Here is a 24,571-nt window from a genome sequence, read left to right as displayed (position 1 = left end):
TACATTCCAGGAAGTTGTCACTGAAGAATGTACTGCAGAACCCAGGTTTCTAGATTCCAAGCCAACTAAACTTGAAAATTTCAAGTTCCCTCTTCCAGTTCAGAACCAGAACAAACCATGTCCAAAGTACATGTTCAAATTTTTATAAAAATTAAGGTTTAACATTTATTTTACATCTAGCTTTCCACATCCATGTGGGGACAAGGGATCAGAATGTACATAACTATAAGCAATGCAAAAGTGGTGCCAGTGAGAAGTCACAGATGCACAATAAAGTGATAGCACAAGACTAGAGAAAATGAAGCTATGGATGTTAAGAATGGAGACCAAAAAGATTAAACAAGGAAAAATATGAAGGAAGAGGGGAGGAGAGAGTTGGATGTTTAATAATGCCCTTGTTGCTGAAAGATAAACTAATGGCACAAGACAATGGTTCTTGTAGAACAAAAATCCAATAGCAATGAGCCTTTATTCACGTTAAGTCACCTGACATGAAGAAAGTGTCTGTCGCATTAAAATAGTCATCAAAGTAAATGGCAGCATGGCTGAACAAGTCCTTTTCAATGGTAACAAACATCCCACATAGTAAAGTCACTTCAACACAGCCTCATGACAATTCCCACATCAAAACAGTACTTTATTTTATAATTTTTTTGCCTCATCATTACCCCCACATTAAGATCTTTCAGTTGCCAAGTGTACAAGGTGAAGAAAAAGTTTCTCAGTCAGCAAACACAGGTGCATCAGGAAGTATCTCCACAATACACCACTTCAGATCTGCTGGGTCCCAAGTCCATTCTTGAACACTGGGCTCCCAGCACCAAATGCAGCCCCCTGCTATGGCTACACGACTATATTAGCTTACTAATTCTGCATCCACCAGGCCAAGCAATGTGCCAACCTGCAACAGACTGAGCATTAGAACTGAAAATGGCAGAAGAGTCACTCTATTGAACTTTACATCATTATTTGATGTTAAACGAGGCAAATGCCAACAGTATATACAAAAACCAGCTTTGCTTTTACAAAAGATTTTGTTTCCCATATTGATTAATCCAGGCAGCTAACTCATTGGTTTATGCAACTTTATTGAAGAAAATAAATCAATTACTAGTAGAGCTATTAGTTGATCACTCATCCATTGACAACTTGCATCATTTATTCAGTGCTATATTAAACAGTGTTTTGGAAGACAGATTAACTAATAGCTCCTAGCCTCCTAACAAAATTTAAATGAATTACAAAAATGTTCTTAAACCCTATTTTGGAATACAAGGGATGTTTGACTTCCAATTTCCATTCTCTGTAAAACAAGAACTGGTCATTCCTTTATTGACATGCATAAGATACATCACATTTTCTGTTCTGCTGATGCTATAGATTCAGTACCAATTCTCCAGACACATCAGTTATGAGCAGAAGTATATAATAAAACCTCAGTTCTCTAACACTGGAGAGTTTGGAACAAGATGGATGTTGCTACAGCAATGTTACTTCTTTGATGGGAGAAAACTGAACATCCATCTCCCCTCCCCCTTCAGGTGGTATCTTCAGTATCTGTTAGAGCAGTGAGGAATGTTTGTTTTTAATCTCATAACCAAGTTAGAATGAAGACATTGGCCACATAATACACATGCTCCATTAAAAAAATTCTGAATCTTGGGCAATTGTTCTTGTGTAACTACTTTACAGATTCTAAAAGCAGTTATTGTCCAAAGCTGGAAGAACTAAAGTCTTCTCAAATGAGCATGTGCATGAATGGAAGGAGGTAAACAAAAAAATAAAAAATATGAGGTCTGATAGGGGAGCAGCCGGATAAGAAAATCAAAAAAGGAACAGTAATTTAAAGTTTATTCCAGCTATAATGCAGGTTATTCTGACTTTAAGGTAGCATCACATGGCATACTTCTGAGTCCATTCCCGAGATATTCTGTTGTACCTGCAGACAAAACCAGAGATTAAATTAACATCAGCATGAAAATGACAATTTCCTAAACAGTTGGTGATTATTTTATTCCCATCTCTCTATTCTCTTTACACTGTGAGAAGTCTCTGTAGTCTCTTGAACTCAAAACACTGAATGACTCCCTCCCCACACCAGTCAGGGTAGATATTCTCTGGTTTTTAGGAAAAAGCTTTAAATTCAAGACAAGTGAATTTGCTAGAAGTCTGTTATGAAAAAAATGACTGAAAGAGAAGCAATAGAGACTATCTGGGATGGAGTAAACAAAGCAGGTATTTTATGTGGATATTGTTCTTAGATTAAGATTACAGTATATCCCATGCCATAAGTAAAGGTTATTTGGTTAATATCACTGGATACAAAATGTCAAATTTCCAATTTTAAAGAAAAACAACATTCAACATTTCATTGCACTGAATATTCTTTTCACACAAATATATTGCTCAAAATTTTAAAAGGATATTAAAAGACATCTTCAAGTACACTACTTCCACAGGAACTGAGCTGACAATTAGTTAACACTTAACTGCATGCTTGTCAGTAAGAAGTTAATAATTAACTATACAAGCAGAACATAATCTCCATACATTTCCTAGTTTTTATGTGGAAGAAAGACACTGCTGATTAAAAATAATTTAAATTTGGATGGTCTGAATTCACTCATGTCTATATATGAGGTCTCGCTACAGGACATCACTTTGAACCAAATTCTGACAAAATCTGGGTAAATACTTACCAGAACAAGTTGACAGCCTGGCTCAGAACTCAGTAATTACTTCATACTAACTTTTTTGTTTGGCCATGCAAGAGTAGTATCTGTGAGAAATAGTGACTAGCCAATAAATTACACACTAACCACAGATCAAGCTGTTAAATTTCCACGTTCAGTAACTGGTGCATCCATTATCTGTTAGTTAATCCAGTGCCTTAGAGCATGCAGCACGCAAGTGCTGACAAATTTCCATTTTGTTAAATGCACCATAATTTGCAAATATTCTTACCCTACAGCATAGCGTATTTCTCTGTCCACTCTCTTGCTAACCTATTGTACCTAATCGGACAAATATATTTAGCATTAATATATATAAAATCCCCAAAATCTGTTTCATGTAATTCTATCTGTGCCAAATGTTAAAGATGCCTTAGGAAAATGAAGTTGTTGCAACAGATGGGGAAAAAAGTTCTGCTGCCCATTTTCAAGGGAAGACCCAAAATTTAAGGCCAAGCTGCTGCCAAACTAAGGCATCAAAACAACAAAAAGCTGTCTTTTCCTCATTATGAAGATCTAACTACGTTTTTGCTTGCCATGCATAAACATAGGCAATATATATATATTGTAAAATACTTCCACTCATGTGAGAAAAAGGTAAGTCTCTTTCACCCACAACTGCAAAGATGGTAAGCTCCTTTGTTTTTAAATTATGCACTACTCACTTCTTTGACACAAGTTTTCTCCATCTCAGATCTTCACAAGACTCCCTGAACACAACTGCTGTCTGACAATGCACTCTTACAGTCTTGTGCAATTCTGTACTTACTTGTCTCTGTCTGTTTTATAGATACGTGCAATCTCTGGCACTAGTGGGTCATCTGGATTTGGATCACATAGCAGTGAACAAATGGATAAGAGAACTGAAAAAAAAAAATAAAAGCATTCTCAATAGCAAATGAGGAATGGTAATCTCAGAAACAATGGAGCACAGATCTTTACATTAGCACAATGTCATCACAGGACAGAACCTCAAAAGTATTTTCCTGATAAACAGCCCATATAAATTCATAACTCATTCCTAAGTAAAAAGCCCAAACTAACTTAAAGGTTTACAAGAACTATTTGCTTCCTACTTCCCAAATACTTACAGCTGTCAGTACACACACAAGAACAGCACTGCTGTCCCCTGCACTATGATGTAACATAGCAGCCAACAAAAGCACATTATGTACTCTGACGAACAGCATATCCATGGTTCTTATCACTAAAACTAAAAAATCCTAAAATTTAAGTTTTTAGTTTTTAAATGAGACTGAATTCTTTATCTGTTCTACATAAGGCAAGAATATCCTGGTCTGCACTGATAAAACTAACACATGTTGTAAAAAACTCAGCAATGCTGTTGTAGGCAACTATGAGGACTTCATCTTCTACTCTCACAGAAGCTTTAGAAGAAAACAGTGAAGCACTAAAATGTAGGGAATCCACATTCAAATAACAAACAGACTGTTTGGACAGACAGGAATTACAAGGTCCATAGAAAAAAGGGCACTTTGAGGGATCTTTTGAAGCCACAGTGACCAGTGGCTTGGAGGTAAAACAATTTGATCATCATGAAAATACTTGAGAATTATTTGTTATTTACTGTAGCAAAATGAAGAAAGCCACAAATATTCTCTTGCAACACAACATCAATTTATCATGCAGTTGGATCAGTAAAATTAGTTCATGAAGTAATGTAATGCAATGCCAGTGCACCATGGTAGAAAGCAGTATCAATACCAGATTTATTCATCTACCACAGATATGCCAATAGAACTATGCATGTAATTCTAGGCAGGATGATAAAGTTATGCAAATTTCAGTATTGAAAGCTGACTTTAAATCAATCTTTCATTTAATATGCACATGTATCTACATGGGCAGCTCCAAACAAGCAGTTTCTCAGCCTTATCTTCAACACCCCAACATAGGCCTGTTTCAATCCAAATACCAGCAAATTCCTCTGGGCCCTGGTAAACTCTGCTAAGAATACTGAAGCAAGTAAGTGGCCAGACAGAGCCTTAAACAACTACATAGAAGAAAGTGTTAGGGAAAAAAAAAAAATCCATTAAAAATGCAGTGTCATCAAACTTGCAAAACATAGGCTTGAATGAGGAAGGGAAGGGAAGTTAAGGGAAATCAAAAAGATGGTGAACCACTTAACACAATCAAAGCTAAAAGCACAGTATTCAGCACAAGATGGAAAAATTTCTCCTTCACAAAAGGAGAAAAAAAGCAAACATGCTTTACCTTTAGAAATAGTTAAAGCAGGAGACCACTGTGATCTTAAAATATCAAGACAAATGCTGCCATTACTGTTAATATTTGGATGATAGATTCTTGTTGTAAATGCAACCTGCAACAAGAAAAAAAAAAACAAAAAGTGCTTTTAAGTCTATGGCAAAAACTGCACCTGCTCTTCTCAGTCAAGCTATCAGTCAATTTACTCTAAAAGAAAAGGATTAAGCAGTTAAACTGCATCAAATTTGGGGAAATGCACCCAAGCCACAAGCTTTGAGTCTCCCACTCCCAGGCACTATTTCAGAGAGAGGGAAAGTATGAATGTTTTAATCCCTTTGATGAAGACACTCAACAGCAGTGTCTAAACCACAGTAACAATGGCCTCACAGAGCTAAGGAACTTCCAACACTGCAGTCACTCCAAGGGTATGCCTTCATATTGACTTAAAATTGGAAGACAAAACTAGTGGCTGATAAAGCTACGAAAAAAGAGCGTATTTTGCAATTACTGCCAAACTCTTAACAAAATCTTCACTTGATTTTAGGTACTCAGCGAGCAAATCCCTACCCACAGTGTCACAGTTCTACAGACCAATCCAAATAGCTACACTAATACTTGACAGTCCCCTCGGCAAGAATTCTATTATAGTAACACAAAGCTAATGAAAAGTTTTCCTATCAATTCAGAAAACCAGAAATGAACTCAAGTATTTCAAGACATTCGGAATTCACATACACAGACTGGCTCATAAAAAATATGCTAACACACCCATTCCTGTGGGTCAGAATGGGACCCAGGTATCTAAAAGATAGTAAGAATGCCTGAGAAGAAGTGAGAACTTGACAACACTACAATACAGACACTGACAATTTCTGTCCTGTGCTCAGTTCTTTAAAAAGCACTAATTTCACAAATGAGACAGCAATACCTACCTTAGGTGGTTTGAACGGGTAGTCTGTGGGAAAGTGAATTGTCAAGAAGAATACACCACCCTGATATGGACTGTCGTTCTGTCAAAGCAAACAAATAATTCTCCTATTATCATCTTTAGGACTAAATACCACTGAAAATCTTGTTTTCAAATAAATGGAGATGAAATTTGCTTAAACCAAAACGCTGAATCCACCAATACAATGAGACATAATTACAATTCAATTCTTACTTCCTAAGGTAAGTAATGCAGAACACATACACGTTACTTTCCGTGTGGACCTCTCCAAGCTAATGAATCATAAAACTCAGATCTGACAATCCACTCAGGACTGGCAAAAGCATTCGAATGCTTCTTAAGGTAGCTCCAAGAAGTAATGTTAACAGAGTGGGGGTCCCATCAGATTCTGAACCCTCCAGTTCTGTGTTTGGAGCTTAGTTGTTATGACTACCCAAGTTTAGAGTGACCACAGACTCCCATTCTCCTACATTCTGTCCTTAGCTTCAGCCCTGCAGAAGACCTGTGAGTACACAGCTAGATCTTTGTTCCTTGAAAAAAAAACAAAAACAAAAAGACACCAACAAAAAACCTGAACCACCTATCCTACCAGCACAGCAAAACAGACAAAATAATAATCATAATTCAAGTGAATTTTTCCTCTCTTTCTGTATTAGAGATTCAATGTAATCTAGTATGAGAGAGTATTTTACATTTCCCTGCTCCCAGGAAAGAACTACTGGATAATTCATTTCAAGTTTCAACTATAAGCAGTAAAGCAACATGTGGAAGTAAAAAAAAATTATACTAAGGAGAAGAAAAAACTTGAGTGACTAAACAGGGATTGTATAAGTTACAGGAAGAAAGAAGCAAAAGATTTTAAACTCAAAATTACAATTAAATTTCTGAAATACAGCTAACAATTTTAACCTGAAGAATACTTTGCTGTCAATTCTGGACTCAGAGCTAGGGATAATGGATTTGAGGCATATACAGTAAACTTCTGCATTTTTTGTAAACTGAATCCTCATCTTAATTGGAAAAACATTTCACCAATGTAAGAAAATAACTATATTACTTAATATCAGAAAATTCAAATCTGCAACACAAGACAGGACTCAAACGCTCAACATGTAGGTTATACCCTATCCTATCTCTGATGAAACCTAGTAATAAAGGTATAACCTTTTGTATTTGGTCAATAGATAATATATGTGGCCTTGAGGAGCCAAAAAATACCAACCCTTTCATTGGACACATTCTGGGGATACATTTTATCTGTTACAGGAACTCCTCTTTAAAATGTGTTAAACCAAAGCACACTCTCAATACAGCTGTCCGGGAAAATCACAATATTCTGTTGCAGAGGTGGAAGACCAGATGATTGGTTCTACAATCCTTGTCTGTTATTAAAGGCAGCACCACAGCAGCACTACAACTACTAACACCAGACTGACTTGTGTCAGGATTCTGCCCAATCTGGAAACAGGAATTCAGACCTTCTGACACCACAAAAACCACACGAGGAAGAAATGAGCTGTACATTGTTAAACCACATGGGAAAACTAAAAATAATAATCCCAATTTAAATTTAACCAATGCTTAATACCTCATGACCAGGCAGACACCAGTCACATAGAATCCTCATACCCAGTGTAGTGCACGAGACTCCTTGCCATTTAGGCATGAATATAGCTATTGAACTTTTTTTTTTTTAAGGAACCTAGTTGCAATCAGTGATGACCAGGTACTTTGGGATGAAGTGATATCTTTCAGAGCAGTGAACCTCTAATAGCCACCTCCTAATAACATACTTGTAGCTATATATAAAGCCAGGGTCATTCAGCATCACTGATATTTAATTCCTACTTTGTAGCCTCACCGAAGGCTTTCCTTCACACGTTACAGAAGGTTTTGTCTTACGAAAATACAGATAATCAGAAAAACTCCAGATGTGAATTGTTTCCAGGTTGTTTCAAACAAAGGCAAACATTTGGCTTCCTTAATGAGGAAAAAGACCCATTCCGGTTTCATATACTTACTGAACATTTAACACTGACTTTTCTTCTCCAGTCATAAATGAAACGTCACATTTCAGTGATTATTCCCCCTTCTATTCCCTCAAGTATTCAAGATCTCAGCATTACACCACCAGACCAAAAAAGGATTCCCTTCTAAGAGCCACACAAAAACATCCCAACTAATTCTTGACAGTAGTACCAGGTCCTAGTATGAAGTTCATGGTAGATTAAAATTTTGGAAAAGTTAATATCTAGAAACTTTGTTTGCATTTAAGTAATAATACCTAACATTGCTCTAGAGATTATTTCTGGAATACATGTCCTCACAAAAAACACTGCAGTAACAAAATAAATGGTGGGGTTTTTCCCCTCCCTCATTTTCCTTTACTGTAATAAAGAGCTCTAGAACTTAAGTCAGATAAGGAGAGTTAACAAAAGTAAACCAAAAACCCAGAGTTTTCTCCTCAGTAGGAACTACTCATTTATAATATTACATCACAAGAATTAGGATACTTACAGGTCCCATAATTGTGGCTTGCCAATGAAACACTACAAAAGAAAAACTCCGCATTATTATCTAGTCATGATATGCTTTGAGTCAGCAGAACAAAACATAAAAATTAAAGTTACTTACTGTCATCTCCAACGGGACCTGCTGAACACTGTGCTGGAGGATCACGGGCTAAGTCACTAAGTTCCTTTAAGAAAACAAAAACACACATAGTAATTTTCACTTCGTGTCTATCAAAACCCTTCAACAATTTTTCCATATACAAATACAAAAGAATGTGCAATTAACAACTCTAAGAACCACTGTATCAGTATCAAAAATATCGATAATAGACAAAGAAGCACCGAAACCAGCTATGAAGGTAAACAGCTACAACGACTATGCCTTTCCAAATTCATGTATGTAACTACTGTGAAAGCACTCCTGGCTGAAGAAAGCAGGAAGACACAAAGCTGTAAGCTGGAAAAGTCTAATCAATTTTTGATCAACATTTACAAGGACTCAGTCTTAGCTAGAAAAACCTGACGTGGAAGGAGAGAAAACTGTTCATGAGTCTTCATGAAACAGGAAGCACTCTGTATATAACATCTGACATTATAACTAAGAAAAGCAAGAAAAAGCCCCACAGAAACTTGGTTTTGCTTTACACACTACCTGCATCAGGGATGTACCTCACAAAGATCAAAACAGACATGAAAATTCAAGAAGCTGACAAATGCTGTAATCAGGCAAAGTATCTGTATTTTTTTATTTTAAATTTTACATTTAAGACAATTATCCCTTTAAAATTAAAAACTACTGTACTTCAGAAACAGTTCTCTCCCTTCCCCATTACAGATTCCTTGTGCTGTAACAATACTGCTGTGAGGAAACAAAGAAGCTTTCCATTCAATTGTTTTAATGCTCCACAAGTTATTTGTTTGGCCAGTGTCTTAAAATTAAATTTACACTTTCAGTTAAAACATGTAACAACCAACTTCTTTCTCCCTTGCTCTTCCTTGACTCTAAAAAGGGCTTCAAGAGCTTCTATAGATAAATCTGCACTTGTCAAGGTATCTAGAAGTCTTGAGAAAAGGCAAAATATTCAGCTCTTCTTTCATACATTAACAGTTTCATACAAGTTGGTTTTTTTTTTTCCTGCAAGCCTATACAAGCCATTCAACCAAGAACTTTGTCAAACATTTAAGAAAGCCAGGCATACCTATTATGCTGGAAACATATGCCTATTTGGACAAGACAGCTAACTCTTGCCTGGGAAGATCCTAATGTACATCCTCTAAGTTTCACAAATCCTCCACTTCATAAAAATTTACTAAGTATAAGCCAACATAAAATGAGGGAAAAAACACTAACTTATGTTTCTTGCAACATAAACACCTTGTTCTTTGTAAGATGATAGCTCCTGCAAACACAGAATGACTAACACCACTTCAAAATGTGTAAGTCCATACACTCAAAAAAACCCCAATCACAAATGAACAAATAACAACCAAACATCCTCCACCAAACAACAAAACCACAACACCCAAAGCCCACAACAATCTCCTTCCCTCCAAACACCAAAAAAATTTAGTTCCAGGTTTCCTCTCCTTACATGTGTTAATTCTGATGAATTTTCCAATTAATAATATTTCCATTCTGCACTGGCATCAGACTGTTTTAGAAAATGAAACCATATCAGTTTTGATAAGCAATGGCACAATAAGGTTAATAGTACAGGTCACTTCACGGCTGCTGTTTGTAGAAGTGTGGGCAACAGCTCTTTCCAGATCAAAGTAAGTGCATTTAGAATGCATTTTGCTACACTCTCCAGGTATTACTGGGAGGCCCAATGACAGACTTATTTCTGCCATTTAATATCACTTTTTAGGTCCGTATGTCGTTCATTATCCTCTAGAAAAATTTATTAACCTAGATTTATATTATCCATGCAAAAGCAAACAATAAATGTAGAAGAAGCTTCTGATATAAAGGTTTTTTTAAATTTTTTCAGGGCATTTTTTTCCATTTAACAAATACAGCAGGTTTTGTTAAGTCAGGCTTATTTCTCATTAGAATGTATTTTCTAGTTCTAAGAACAATCAATCATTTCCAAAATCTGAGAGAAAAAAAGACATCATGTCCCTTGAAGTAAGCTGTAGCAATAGAATAAGAGAAAACCACAAATATTATTTTAATGCAGTTGTACAGTTATTACTGTATTTAATAGTGGAAGTACATTTAGATCCTCAGGGGTTTTTTTTAAACTACCACAGGGACTAAGAACTACGAACAGGCTCTCATGTCATTTATGAAAATTATAAAATTGAATAGCATGAAGACAAGGATGAGGAAACATCAGCATAAAGTGGACTGTTAGAGATACGCACATTGGACTAGAGAGGTCTTCAAAAGGACTACTATCTTCAGAGAAAGAAGAATTCAGTACTTAATATAAAAATAGGTATTCTACCACAGCAGGAAAATCAGTAATTCAACATCAATAATTCAACCAGGAAAAGTAACTGCAGACGTAAGACAAATTAAATTTAGTAAGTTCCAGTGAAACATTTGTGCAAAAAACCCTTTGGTAAGACTAAAAGTAATTTAAAAGCTGAAACAAATGAATTTCAATATTCCAGACTCCAATCATTTCAAAATTTATGTCTATACTCCTTTCCAGCTACTTGAACTGCTCAAGGTAACAAAGTAGTAAGTGACCTTCATTAACAAAAGGACTATAGTTTTGTCTGGTATAAAACGCTTCAGTAAAAAAAAATCCCACCTGAATTATGCTAATCAAAGCAGCTCAATATACAGATAATTCTGGTAACAAATGATACACCAGTTGGCACTTCACCCATAGAGCAAGTAATTCACCCACTAAATTTGCGGGAGAAAAGGCTTCTCCAGCGTACTACAGTCAGAAAAATCTGTAGTAAAGCTGTCTGCTTCAGCAGAGTGTGAACGGCTATGAAGAACTCCGGCAAACATGAAGCAAACCCTGGTTCACAGTAACACCAGACCTACTTCATCTCTCTGTTGAGTGACACTTCACATCTACACAAAGAGGGAAGGCTATTTGCAACCATGGAGTGGAAAGTTGTGAGTAACCTTAAAAAGTACCTCCTTCTGAAAGCTACAACTCTACTGAACACAACAGGCAAACTGGAAAAACTGGAAATTGAACAAGCACAGGCACGTGGACTGTGAGATTTGGAGTGCAGTTGAAGCATTTTGTTCAAGGAAAGGAACTTTTTTTTTAAAAAAAGCTTCCCACTCAGCAATATAAACCTACTTTCTTTCTCAGCTTAGCAATCAAGAGTAGCAATTCTATAACAAATAAATATTGAATTTAATATTTCTACGTGTAACAGCTTTCTGCTTCTCATATTCCTTCTACCGTACCTACTTCTCCAACTTTCCTTCTTTTTGTTAAGCTACATCCCAAATTTTCTTTAAAATCCCCAGAGTAGAACTCACATTTTCCTGGAATCGGTTGTTATAGTTTTTCACTTTAGAGGTGGCTTAAAAGAAAAACCAAAACAAAACTCCCAAGCAGCAAATGTGAAAGACTTTACACAGAAACAATAAACCAAATTTGGTGAGCAGTGACATGCTATGCACCTATTGGAAAGAATTAGTGTTGAATTACAACCGTGACCAGCAGTCTCTGTCACTGCCAGAGGTTTCCGGTGCAGCTCCAGTATGTCACCGTTTCTGTGTCCCAGTTCCAAATATAAAGTTAGATAGTTCCTACCTCTCCACAAGGATGATTAGTCACTCAGCATTTTACAGACTAGAACACTGTTAAAAGAGTAAGCACCAATGCAGCTGTTAGAGGACAAGAGCAATGTAACACAGATGAGGAGCAATACACGCACAATTCTGCAACAGAGTTTTGGAAAACAGAGATCAATAGAAATAGAGTAGCAGTACCCATCACTGCAACAGACAGATCTGCTCTAACACAAATTCAGCACCGTTGACCTCTGCCAGTTTCACATTAGGTTTCTAGCAAGATTCAGTTTCACTGGTGAAAGAGCCCCATTTTTTATCTCCTCCCTTCTCTTCCACCATAAATTTATCTGAAATATAACAAAACTCCAAACAAGTACTTTCAAGAAAAAAAATGCTCATAAAAAAGCTAACTAACCTGCTTGTTTTGCAGCAAAATAATCATAACTAACATAGAAAATATGGCCTACGCTTCAAGTGAGGATTCAAAATGTGACATGTGAGTGCAAATACAGGACTGTGATCCTACAATAAAACCAGAAGTATCTTTCCTTTCTTGACAGAAAAGCTGCTAAAAAAATCCCTCAAACTCCCCTCTACTTGCTATTTAAAAGATTACAGAAGCCACTTAAAGAATGAAGAAACTTCAAAGACTGATAAAAGATCTTTCATCCTAATATGTACGAACAAGAAAATATAAGTTTTCAGGTCCCAGAAAATTCTGTAAATGAGAGCCTGGTGCCTATCAAGCTGCCTTCTTGCAAGGTACAAATTAAGGCAGCATCTGCACCAGTTTCTTCCCATTTGTCAGATTCCATACTCCCTGTAATACTACAATATTGTTTTAGTTTAAGCTGGAAATAGCCAGGCTTTACTTTTAATGATAGCTGACTTAAACACAGTGGCAGAAGATCACTCCTACCAGAATGACTTAAGATTGTCCTCCACAGGCCTTAAACTCACAGTTACCTTTAATATTGGTTCATAACACAGGTATTTGTTAAAATTACATATTGTAGCTTTCTGGTTTGTACTTAAGAAAGCATAGAGGGGTCAATTTGCTTCCCATTTCCAGAAAATAACTTGGAGGACATGAAAAGTGATATGAGTTAAATAAGAAGTTAAATTTAAAAAATCAATCAACAAACCACAAACACAAAAAAAACCCCGAAACAACCTACAACGCACACACACAAAAAACCCATCCCCCAACCAAAAAAAAAAAAAAAAAAAGCCCCAAACCAATCCAACTAAAAAAGGACAAAGAGAAAAAAGAACACTTAAGCCAATTAAAAAAATTAACATTTATTAACTTGACTGTTTACCTAATGATGTGTCAAACAGGACATTTCAAACCCTAGGCAACCAAAAAGTCATCACTGCTTTAGTCTTACTCATTAGCTCACAGCTGAAAACAGCTTTAAAAAAGAAGGAAGGATTGGAAACAGCTATAAAGGGAGGGGAAGAACATTTAAGCCTGTTTTAAGATTAAGAAGTGTCAAGCAGCAAAGAACTACTGCCTCATCCCACACACCTGCATGTGAAATATTAATTTCAACATGGAAATGAATTATACCTGGAAGCAGAAAGTAACAGTTTGTAAGGACACTGAATGCGGATTTCTAAGGTGAGTAAGAAAGAAATGGCATAATAGACATCACAAAACAAATGTATCCAGCAGAAAAACCAGCAGTTTCAAACAAGCTGGCCTTTTGGCAAATAGTAAATAAATAAATGTAATGGCAGTGCACTATACAGAAAGATGCAGGTTCCCCTTGATTAAAAAGGGCATTAGAGCAAGTATACAGAGAAAAACCACATGAAAAGCAGTCACAGAAAACAGCAAGGACAAAGAGCACAGAAAGGTTTCAAAGAAACCCAAAATACAACTAGGAATGTAACAGTTATTGATTCTCCCTACATTGATTATTCTGCTTCTATTTTTCATGGTTCTCCCTTCAGTCCTTAGTACTGGATTTTTCAGCTTTGTTTGTACAATATCTAGCCGTAATACCATCATGGTATAATAAAAGACAAACATAAGAATATTCATTTTTTAAGCCTCACACTCAAGGAAGGAAATGCCAGACTTCTGTGCCACTGTAATTAAATCACTAGGTGTACTTAGACTGTGATACAAACTGATCAGGTGACTACCTACTATCTCTTCAAAGAACCTATCTTTCAGTACGCAAGCCCTTTGTGAATGAGGGTATTGTCTACAGCTGTTCTTACCTGTTCTGAAATCTGGAAGGTGTACAACGCGGGTAATGGTTTTTGAGAAATTTCAGAGTTACTGTAACTAAAATGGCTCTCTACTTATTCCATTGTTTTGCAAAGCAGTTGGACAGATCCAACTGAAAAAGGAATGCAGTTACAGACTTTGCTTTCCTGGTCACTCCCTAAAGGCCTTCAGAACAAACTACAAAAAGGTGGCAACTACACACCTGTAGCTGAGCTTTGAACTCAAAAGTATAGTTTGTTTCCCCTAAAGTAACCAAAACCACTGAAGCTGTCTTACTCAAGATAAATAAAATATGACTGTTTAACACACAAATTACCACACCCTGAAAACAGTAGAGCTTATTAAAACACTCCTATGCTCAGTGCAGAATGGGGACTGTATACAATGGCTGAAGTAAATTGAAGGGGCAAGTGTGAAGTGAAGCACTGGTTAACTACCAAGTCCTTCAGTGATAGTTGGGTTTTTTAATTATGCCATTTCTGAGCTTTTGAATATCAGACACTGAAAACTTAGCATGCCCTTTTCCCTTGGGAGTTTTTTTCCTGCAAGAACCACAGTGATCTTTGGTTCTGTAATCCAGGACTACAATGCAGCCCTCAAAGAAGAGGGCAACTAGTATAAACAGGCCACACGAGAAACACCAAGATGCACTTTGCTAAATTAAACAGAGTGACTAGGAAACAAAGGGACAGATGAAATTCAGTACAGATAAATGTAAATTGATGCAGTTGGAAAGAAGTTTATACTCGAAGTAAGGCACTCTGTCCTGATGGCTACCTCTCAGAAATGCGATTTGGGCATTGTGCTAGACATTTTCACACAAATGCTGACTTAATATTCCTCAGATGCTGGAGTTTGGCAGCATTATGCAACAGCCTCCCAACATGCTGCCCTTCAGCTTGTTGAGGGCACAGTAACTCAAAGCAGCATTTGACACACAACCAGAAGCGGCACCTGTACACTCTGTGTTCCATGTGACAGAAGACTCCCAGCGTTTGCCAAGACTGTGCAAAAAACAACAACTTTGGAGACCGGCAGTGTGCAGGTCAAGTTTTTGTAGAAGTGACAAGTGGCCTCAATGGGGCACATCAGTCAGTCTGCACTTTCTGAAAACCTACAAGAATTCTCCATATTCTCAAAAAAACGAGGACAGTGTAACAGAAAGTTATCAAACTTCCTATAGCTAGCATTTCTAATACTAGTTAGTAGTCTAACAAGTAACACCATGTCTGTAATCAGCATGGTGAATTCACTGTTTAGCAGTAGCTTGATACTATTCTGAAATTAATTAACCTAACAAACTCTGAATATCAGCTCTCCTTTTAAAAAACTGTCTTGACTTTCATCAGTCCATATTTTGTATGACTACAAAGAAGCATGTGAAAGTTATTACAATATACCATAGGAGTGTATTTTCCAGACGCAACTATGTGGGACTGACTACCCTGCCTTAGCTACAGGGTACAATTATCCTACCATATTGTGCTATTTCTCCAAGTACCCTTCATAATCATCCTAAGGGCCTGTCTATAGGGTTAGGTACAGTTACACAAAAAAAATCAACTCACACCCAGACAACAGTGCAAAAAACTAAACCAACCACCACCAAAACACAAAACTATCTGGAGTACAACTGCTCTTACAGCTGAGTTCCACCTCAGCTATCTAGATAATAATGATGTACAGAAGGATCTTAAAAAGCAAATGAGGGAAATAATATAAAAAAGTTTCAAAGCATATTTATGAGCAGACTGCATCCTGAAGTAGGGGAGTGGGTCTTACTCTTATGGCAAATAGTAAGTTAAGAGATCCTCCTACATTATTCAAGGCAAGAGAAAATTAAAACTAAGGCTAAAAGGAAAAATAAATCTTGCATTAATCTGATTTAAGGTAACTTTCTGGCATTACTACTCAAATAGGCCAATAAAGGTTGAGAAGTACTGCCTTTGAGCAGTGCATTTATATTTATAATAAACTTAGAAGAGCTCACAGAGGTGATGAACACCTGGCCAACCTAACTATAGGTTACAGTGAAAGCTCACTATAAAGTTAACTGAATATTTAATAAAATCGTCTTGCCTGCCCATCAGAAAGACCTAAAGCATTTTGGCATCTACACTCAATTCAGTTTGCAACTCTGGTGTCCAGATGCTTGTGGAAAGGTTTAAATGTTGGTCACCTTTTTCTACTGGGCCATAACATTTGCAAAGCAGTCCACAATCCTCTCATCTTACTTTCTTAAGAGCGTAATAAAAACCCATCACAATTATAGCGGGAAAAAAACTGCAGGAGATCTTGAAGATGTCTAGTATATCACACGTCTCAAAGGGATGATGTTCAGAATAAAGCCTTCCTTTACATAAAAACTTAACACTGAAGTTCACTGCTGGTAAAAATCCCCCATCTGTTTAGCTTTCAGTCCTGAATCCTGCAATGATCTATTTTCCGGTATTAAACCTTGTCTGCATCCAAGCATTTTAGAAAGAATTGCCAAAGGCATAAAAACCCATTTAAACTTGTGAATATAATTTAAACTATTTTTTTTGCAAAGCTTCCCTAACACAACTACCAAATTTAATCAGATCAGTGCTCTACAGAAGACCAGTGAAGAGAAACTGGTTTTGTCAGTTTTTTTTAATCTCCTCCATTTTTCATTTTAAGACATTAAATTTATATTCCGAAGTTTACAAAATTGTCAAGCATGTGCAACTTGACAGTATTTAAGACACTCTTCTGATAAAATCAACCTGACAAAAAGCAACCACATATAAAAATGCACTACTGACTGCAGATATATATATAGATACAAATATATATAGATACATAAACACACACACCACATTCACACTGCTGCTTTCATTCCTTAATTTTTTTATGCACATTCTACTGTCAAGGTTACTATATCAAATCAATCACAGGAAAGAATGTCTGTAACTCAGCCCTTCCAATGTAAGCTATAGCATCTTAGCTTAAAGCCATCAACAGAAGTCAGCTTATTCTGAGATCAGACCTAATGCTGAAGTGCCGACCACAAGTTCCCATCTGCCAGTTCTGATACACAGGGGAGGGACCTACACAAGAGTACAGGGCAGACAGTTAAAATGGCAAAACCTTCGTATTTGCAACAGAAAGATTTATCAGTAATGACGTATCAATGCCCTAATATGAATGACACAAAAGCTCAACCCTTTCCCACTCCTCCTTACCAGCTGTCCCTCGACATCTCAGAGAAGGTTAAGAACCTCCATCCTCTCTCTCCTCCAACAGTTCAACCCAGTGGATGCCGAGAACACATCCACAGGTAAGGGGTAACACCAGGCTGTAACTGGCCTCCACAAGGAATAGAGATGCCTTTGGCAAGAGGCAGTTCACTGCTCAGTACCCAACAGCTGCTGCTTACAGCTGTTTACTTCCTTCTCCACTCCCTTACCTATTAACCATGAGCTCAGAGAAAAGCCTCAGAACTGGTTACAGGCTGGGCAGGAAGTTAAAGGAGCTCATTCTGTGGAATTAACATACCAGACCTTCTGCAGAAGAAACTCACACTAGGAATAACAGCAAAAGCACAGACTTATTTTCAAAACCAGATCTCTAAAAGCTGGAATGATCATAAAGATTGCAGGAGCTGGCTGGTTTTTACTCTGTATACATTGTCCCACCTAAATCCTTGATACACTGGAGGACTCTTTTTAAAGTATGCAAAGAAGCACCCATCCAATGGAATATTGATCTCTAAAGTTCTGTGTATCACTTAAGTGAGATAATCCCCATTCTCTTCCCACTCCAATGCACACATTTAAGTTCTGTGCTGACTGAGAACTTGTTTCACAAGCACAGAGTTTAATCTAAGTTATCAAAGTCACAACTTCCTAGCTAAGGAAGCGCTGGTTTTCCTCTCTCATTAAAAAAGACCATTCTTAAAATACATCCAATACTTTATTAATAAATGCTGGTCTTCAATACAGAGCACCGAATCTACCCAATTAAGAAACATTATTTTCATTTAAATATTAATTTCATAGTAGAAATGTCACTTCTGTTTGGATAAGCTAAATCTTAAAAACAGAATTTAAGTGATGACAGCTTTCATCAAATGCTAAATATTTTATTCTGACTTTTAAAAAACGTTTAAGTTCTTCAATACTAGGGCCTCCCAAACTCCATTACTGCAGTATCATGATTTAAATACAAACCACTGCCTTCTGGCTCAATGGGACCCTTCTTACCACCAAGTGTGATAGTTGTGCTAAATTACCTATCCAAGGCAGGGCTTAGTATAGCCCTGAATATTCACTATAGTTAAGGTGAAATTACAGTAAAAAGGTAATTCCATACATAGAGACAGCATTTGCAAAGGTTTAAAATATTTCAACTAAGCTTACATCAACTGAATTTCATTAGCTAGCTAATCTTAACTTTCTGAGCCCCTAAACATAAAAATTCTGACTTACTTCTAGACATTCACTGAAAGCATGAATTCAATCACGTAACTTCAAGTTATTCAACTATTTTGAAAAAACCCAACAAACAAAATCCAGGACTGCCCGCAAAAGTGTTGTGGGTTTCATCCAGAGAAGAAAATTTAATTCCAACCAGCTTTATTATAGATTGTTTTTTAAATTCAAACCAAGTTCAAAAGAAAAAAGTAGCTGAAATAAAGTAGTAAGAAGGCTTTGTAACTCTTCAACTTTGGTTAAACTAATGCAGGTTTCTATGCAGTCCCCACTGATGCACATTACACCTCATCTCTGAAAAATACTGTATTTCCAGGGTTAGCAGTATTTCTTACAATGAGCATCTGAAGAAGGGGAGTTAAAGTTGCAATTAATTATACATCTAGGAACAGTGCTAGTGGCTACAGCCTGAAGAAAATAGTTATTCAGTCTCCAGTCCACCAGTGTCAATGGAAGCCTTCTATCTGTACTTAAGTAGCAAAAAATGGTTTTGTCACCTTCAGCCTTTAGCTTCCAGGATGCCAACCCCACTTAAGATTTTTCTAATAAATTATTCCAATATAATGATGCTGGCTTGTGCTATGCTTAATCAAATGGCCATAAAACACAGCAGGCACAAGCTTTCTTAAAGATTACACAGATGAGACATTTCATGCATACATCTCCTGTATTAATTATATTTTTAGCCTATCAAGATCACTTAGGCCACTTATATTACCTCACTTCAACGGATGTGTATAGCAGTGATAAAATGGATGTGTACCAATGATGTAACGTTTCCAAGTTTTCCAAATTTTACACATTCTTGATTCCCTACTCCTACATAAATGCTTCCCTGCTACTGGATCATCACCATTTGAAGCGGAAGCTCCAGCATGCTGCAGCAATTACAGGATGTGTTTTTAGCAGGCACCAATTGACACTTCAGACCAAGACAATGTGCCACAGCATGCACCAAGCATTTAGATACATGCTTATAAATCAAAGCGAATTTCTTGATAATTCTGCGGAGAAAAAAAAAAATGGTGAAAAATCTCATCCTTAGGAAAGAAAACACTCAATTTTAAGAAGCAGGTTCACGTTATGCCATGGGAAAAGAATTTGCTTGTTATCATAAAACAACTGCAAAGCAACGCATATCAAGGACAATTCTGCCAACTGAACTCAAGCTGCCCCCAGAGCAGATGGCACTGATGCCATGACAAACTCCAGCATAACAATAATGTTTCTAGGACTGGCTGTGTACCTGACAACTACTTCAGTTTGGGGAGCGCTTTATACAGTGTGTTCCAGAAGAAGACAACCCAACACATAAAAACTCATTTACTTTCATTTTCAAATCAGAAGTATAATTTGCCAATTATGTCATAATAGTGGTTGTATTCTGAATGTGAAACAGACTTCAGATTAAAGGTACACACACACACAGAGTCTCAAAGTCTAGTTTATTCAGTATAATGAAGACTGTTATTTCGCTTGATACATCAAGTCCACAAAGAGGGAGTCAGCCAAACAGACTGAAAATATCTTCACTGGTACATTTAGGATGTCATCTGCTGCAGGAGACAATGAATTCTAGTCTTGACAAGTAATACAACAAACTAAATCAGCTATGTGTGGTTACAATGTTCTAAGGTTCTGGTTTCTCTTTAGCCTATTCTCATCTACTGCAAAAGACATACTACAAGGAAGCAGAGTTCCAAGGTCTGAACTGTGATCTCACAGTTGGAAGGCAGGGAATCCCAGCTTACCAGGTACAATGCCGTTTACTCTGGGCTTTACTGGTTGACAGGATTAAAATTAAATTCACAACCATTTTGTTATGGAACTGGCCCGGCTATTTTTTTATGTCAGCATCAGGCCCTGTAAACATTTGTACTGGAAACCAGTAGAGGAAAGAAAGCAACATGCAAATAATATTTTCATTCCACAAATAAAGTTCAACTTCCAGGCTTGCAAATACAAAAATCAAAACTACAAACTCCATGTGAATTTAGAAGTGTATCTTGTACTGTGGTGTGATTAAACTGATCAGAAAAACCCAAACAAACACACACAAAAAAAAGGCAAAAAAAACCCCCTAACTCAACTATCTTCCCAATCCTAAACTCCTGCACTTGGTAAAGGAAGAACCTTGCTACTACACAGTGCAATAGAGAGTTAAGAACCAATACAGGACAAGAGATTGTACACAACAGGCTAAAACGCTGAAGTCAGACATGACTTACTGGTTCAGGAGTCATGCTGAATCGTTTTCAGGTGCTGACCACCAGATTACTACATAAGTGGGGGTTTGTCTTGGTTTCCATTTGACGATAAATTCTTACCTGCAGCGCCTGAACGTGTTTCATAAGCATGAGTTGATGACAAAGCATACCAGGGAGTATCCTAGTTGTGTTTCAACTCAAGTGATATCATCCACAAATACAGGGAGCAAGTTTTGATCGCAGATTCAAAAAGAATTGTTTTGAAATTCTTGCCAGAGCATAGCCATAATTCAAAGACAATCCATTCAGGTAGCTACCCAGAATGGATTCAGAATTTTCGAGGATAAAAGTACCATCCATTCACTAAAAATATATCAAAAAACCGCCCGTTTTGTCTAAAATATTACCACAAGCACTGCGTGAAAATAGAAGGAGACTAAAACAGGCGTCATGAAGTTTATACCCTGTCTACAAAAGGTGTTTTGTGCACCGAAATTCACCGATTTCAGGACACACTGACGTTCTGCCATCTTGGCAGGCTATGAGATGACCAAGAAACTCCTCTGAGCTCTTGAAACACGTAAGTGCTCCACGTAGCTCGCGTAAGAAGGAGCACAGACCAACAGCGACTTCCCGGTATCGCCGCTACGCTCCCATTGCGTTCTACCATTACATCCCAGCAATTCTCAAACCTGCCGAGAAAACCTAAACCTACCTAGGGGCAACTGCATGCCGGGAGCCTTCTTACCCTGGGAGAGGTTTAATAAAACACAACCACCACCACAAAAAAAACCAACCAACCAACCAACCAACCAACAACAACAAAAAAAAAAAAACCAAAACCAAAAACAAACAAACAAAAAAAAACCAAACAAAACAAACAAACAAAACCAAAAAGAAACAAAAACCAACAAACTTTCATCACCTCTACATTTTTTCCGAGTTAGCCGCCGCGAAATTGCTCCACCCGGCTCCGATTGTGCAAAGGGGGGAGGCGGCGGCGCGCAGCGCGCTCACGACGGGCGAGGGGGGAAGCGATTCCCGGACGGGTGATGGATTCCCGGTGGCTCGGAGAGCCCTGGGGCGGCGGAGAGGGGCGACTGCGGGGCGAGGGCAGCACCGCGGTGGCTACTCCGTGTGTCCGTGTGGCGTTATTGCAGAACGGGAGGGATCCCGGAAAGCGCCCGGGCCAGGCGGACCCGCCGCCATCTTACAATGCGGGAGAGAAGTTGCACAGCAGAGGGGAGAACCCGGCCGAGGGGCCCAGCTGCTGCCCCGGGCAGCACCGCCATCGCGCCGAAATCCCCCCGGCACACACGGGCAGGCGCCATCCGGGCCGGCTTCGGCGTAAGGGCAGCGGCAGCGATCCCGGGCTGCGCTGACATCCGAGCAGCCTCGGGAGCTGCCTCTCTCCGACTCCCCCGGCCGCCGCCCTCAGGAAGGGGCCGGGGCCGAGCTCCAAGCTCGGGCCCGGAGAGAGCGGCCTCACCGCCCCAGCCGGGCCGCGGCCCCGCCGGAAGGAGCCGTCGCTTCCCGGCCTCTCCAGCCTCCGCCTCTCCCCCTCCGCCCGTCTCCTACAGGGGCGGGGGGAGAAAGCGATGGGGGAAAGGGAAGAAAAAAACACCCAAAAAATAACAATAAAAAGAAGGGCGAAGCGGTGAAGGGGGAGGGGGGGACGGCGGAGGAGGAGGAGCCGTGGTGCTCACTCACCTTGTTGATGCGTTTCAGCGCCATTGTGTGTGTGCGACTGCCTGGCCCGTCTTACGCGCCGCGGTGACTCCGCGCTCCGCTCGGGGGGCCGGGAGGGAGGAGGAGAGGGAGAGGGAGGAGGAGGAGGAGGAGAACGGGGAGGAAGGCGGAGAGGGGGGAGGGGGCAGCTGCTCTTCTCCTTCCTCCGGAAACAGCCGGGGGGGCGCCCGACCGGCCGGCCGCCCGAAGTCCTGTCTGCCTGCGGGCAGCGGGGCCGTGAGGCTGCCGGAGGAACGCTCCGCCCACCGCCGCCTGTCACGGCCGGGAGAGGGTGCGAGGTGCGCGGAGAGCCGAGAGGCGCCGCCCGCCCGGGGAAGAGCAAGAGAGGAAGGGCGAGAGAGCCCCGCGCTGCCGCCGCTGGCCAGGCCCGGACGCCGCGGGAGGGAGGGAGGGAGGGAGGGAGGCGGGGCCGGGCCTGGCACGCCGCCGCCAACGGCTCCCGGGGGCGGGGCCGAGGGCCGAGAGGCGGGGCCAAGGGCGAACGGGCGGGGCAGGGGAAGGAAGGTTCTGGGGCTGCCCGCGGGCGTGGCCGTCTCGGGATCGCTGTGCGGCTTTTCCTGCTTGCGGCTCCTAGGGGTCGCGGCGGGCTCCGGAGCTCGGTGGCCCCCGGGGCTCGGCGGCGGGCGCGCACTGCTGATAGCAGGTCCCGCCTCCCCGCGAAATGGCGGCAGCGGCCGGATCTAGGTCCGCCTGCTGACGCGGCGGCCCTGTGTTCCTCCGCGCGTCAGCTGTGTGTCAGCGCCGCGGAGGGGTCACTGTCCGCCTGGAGCCCCAGATGCTGTAGCGGGTCTCGGCCGTCCTGGCGCTTGGGAAGAGCCGGCGCTCCCAGGGGCACGGCCGTCACGGGAGCGGCTGGGCACGGAGCAAGGTGGGAGCCCCGAAGCGATGGGGTTTGCACCGTTCACCGCCGTGCCAGTGACGAAGCTAAAGCTCTGCTTAGCGCAGGCCTGGTCTGAGGGTAACGGGCCTGGACACTTCCTTTTAGTGGCATATCGGCACACAGGAGGATACTAAACCAAATGTCTCAGTATAGGGGAAAAAACATCACCAAAGGGAAGATACGGTGAAGTGGACTGTCAGTACAAGGGCTATCAAAGAGAATCATATAATCGTCAAAATTGGAAGTGACCTTTAAAAATCATAAAGTCCAATTTTACCACGTGGCATTACCACTGTAATCCCTAAACCATATTACCCAGTGCCAGTTACAGACGCCTCTTAAGCACTTCCAGGAATGTTGACTCTACCACCTTCCTGGGCAACCTATTCCAATGCCTGACCACCTGAACATTGAAAAAAAGTATTCTAATATCTGATTTGAAACTACCCTGTCTCACCTTAACCTAGTTCCCTCACAGCAGGCAGTCTAGAAGAGACTGACCCCACTTCACGACAATCTTTCAGGTAGTTCAGGAGAGTGATGAGAAATAATTGTTTTTTTACAGTGATAGCATCTGTGACACTTCCAGCTCCTTGGAGAATTTTGTGCAGCATGGGCCAACAGATCACTCTCAGCAGGTGGTTTTTTTTCTCTCACAGTAATAAAATGTGCAGGTTCTCTACATGCGGAAGGACTCCTACTCCATTTCTGTGAAACAAGACGAGAAAGATTGCCTGACTGCCCTTCTGCTGTAATGATGGGATGTATTACAGTGACAAATATGGCATTTGCTGTCCAGGGGGGATGTCCACATAACTGCACTGGACTCAGTTTGTGTTCGTTGTAGTGCTGTAGTGTTAGTTGTCTTGCTGTCTAGGACACTAATTATTATTGGTGTAGA

General features: G+C 39.8%; 1 protein-coding gene across 3 annotated transcripts; it reads right to left on the bottom strand.

Moving 5' to 3' along the window:
• Positions 1-436: 436 nt before the first annotated feature.
• Positions 437-22,824, bottom strand: UBE2D3 (ubiquitin conjugating enzyme E2 D3). 3 transcript variants are annotated; one of them, XM_088163948.1, is made up of 8 exons: positions 22,752-22,824; positions 8,542-8,605; positions 8,425-8,456; positions 5,891-5,968; positions 4,968-5,073; positions 3,502-3,595; positions 2,700-2,779; positions 437-1,939 (listed from the first exon to the last, which is right to left on the bottom strand). In XM_088163948.1, exons 1-7 carry the CDS (start codon positions 22,773-22,775, stop codon positions 2,746-2,748), a joined length of 432 nt encoding a protein of 143 aa, XP_088020074.1. In that variant the 5' UTR covers positions 22,776-22,824; the 3' UTR covers positions 437-1,939; positions 2,700-2,745. The 3 variants fall into 3 exon arrangements, with proteins under 3 accessions (XP_088020074.1, XP_088020075.1, XP_014730730.1); XM_088163949.1 differs by lacking the exon at positions 2,700-2,779 and having other exon boundaries at positions 21,967-22,824; XM_014875244.2 differs by lacking the exon at positions 2,700-2,779.
• Between the last annotated feature and the right edge of the window lie 1,747 nt (positions 22,825-24,571).

Source organism: Sturnus vulgaris, chromosome 4, assembly GCF_052056855.1.
Source record: "Sturnus vulgaris isolate bStuVul1 chromosome 4, bStuVul1.hap1, whole genome shotgun sequence".
Lineage (NCBI taxonomy): Eukaryota > Metazoa > Chordata > Aves > Passeriformes > Sturnidae > Sturnus > Sturnus vulgaris.
Note: the sequence above shows the minus strand (reverse complement) of the source record. Positions and strands in the feature narration are given on the sequence as shown.

Coding starts and splice junctions, on each gene's coding strand:
- UBE2D3 (XM_014875244.2), bottom strand. CDS start 22,775: ATGGCGCTGAAACGCATCAACAAG. Junction 8,457..8,541: donor AGGTCCCGTTGGAGATGACA/GTAAGTAACTTT, acceptor TTTCTTTTGTAG/TGTTTCATTGGCAAGCCACA. Junction 3,596..4,967: donor TGCTTTAACTATTTCTAAAG/GTAAAGCATGTT, acceptor TTTTTTTTTCAG/TTCTCTTATCCATTTGTTCA.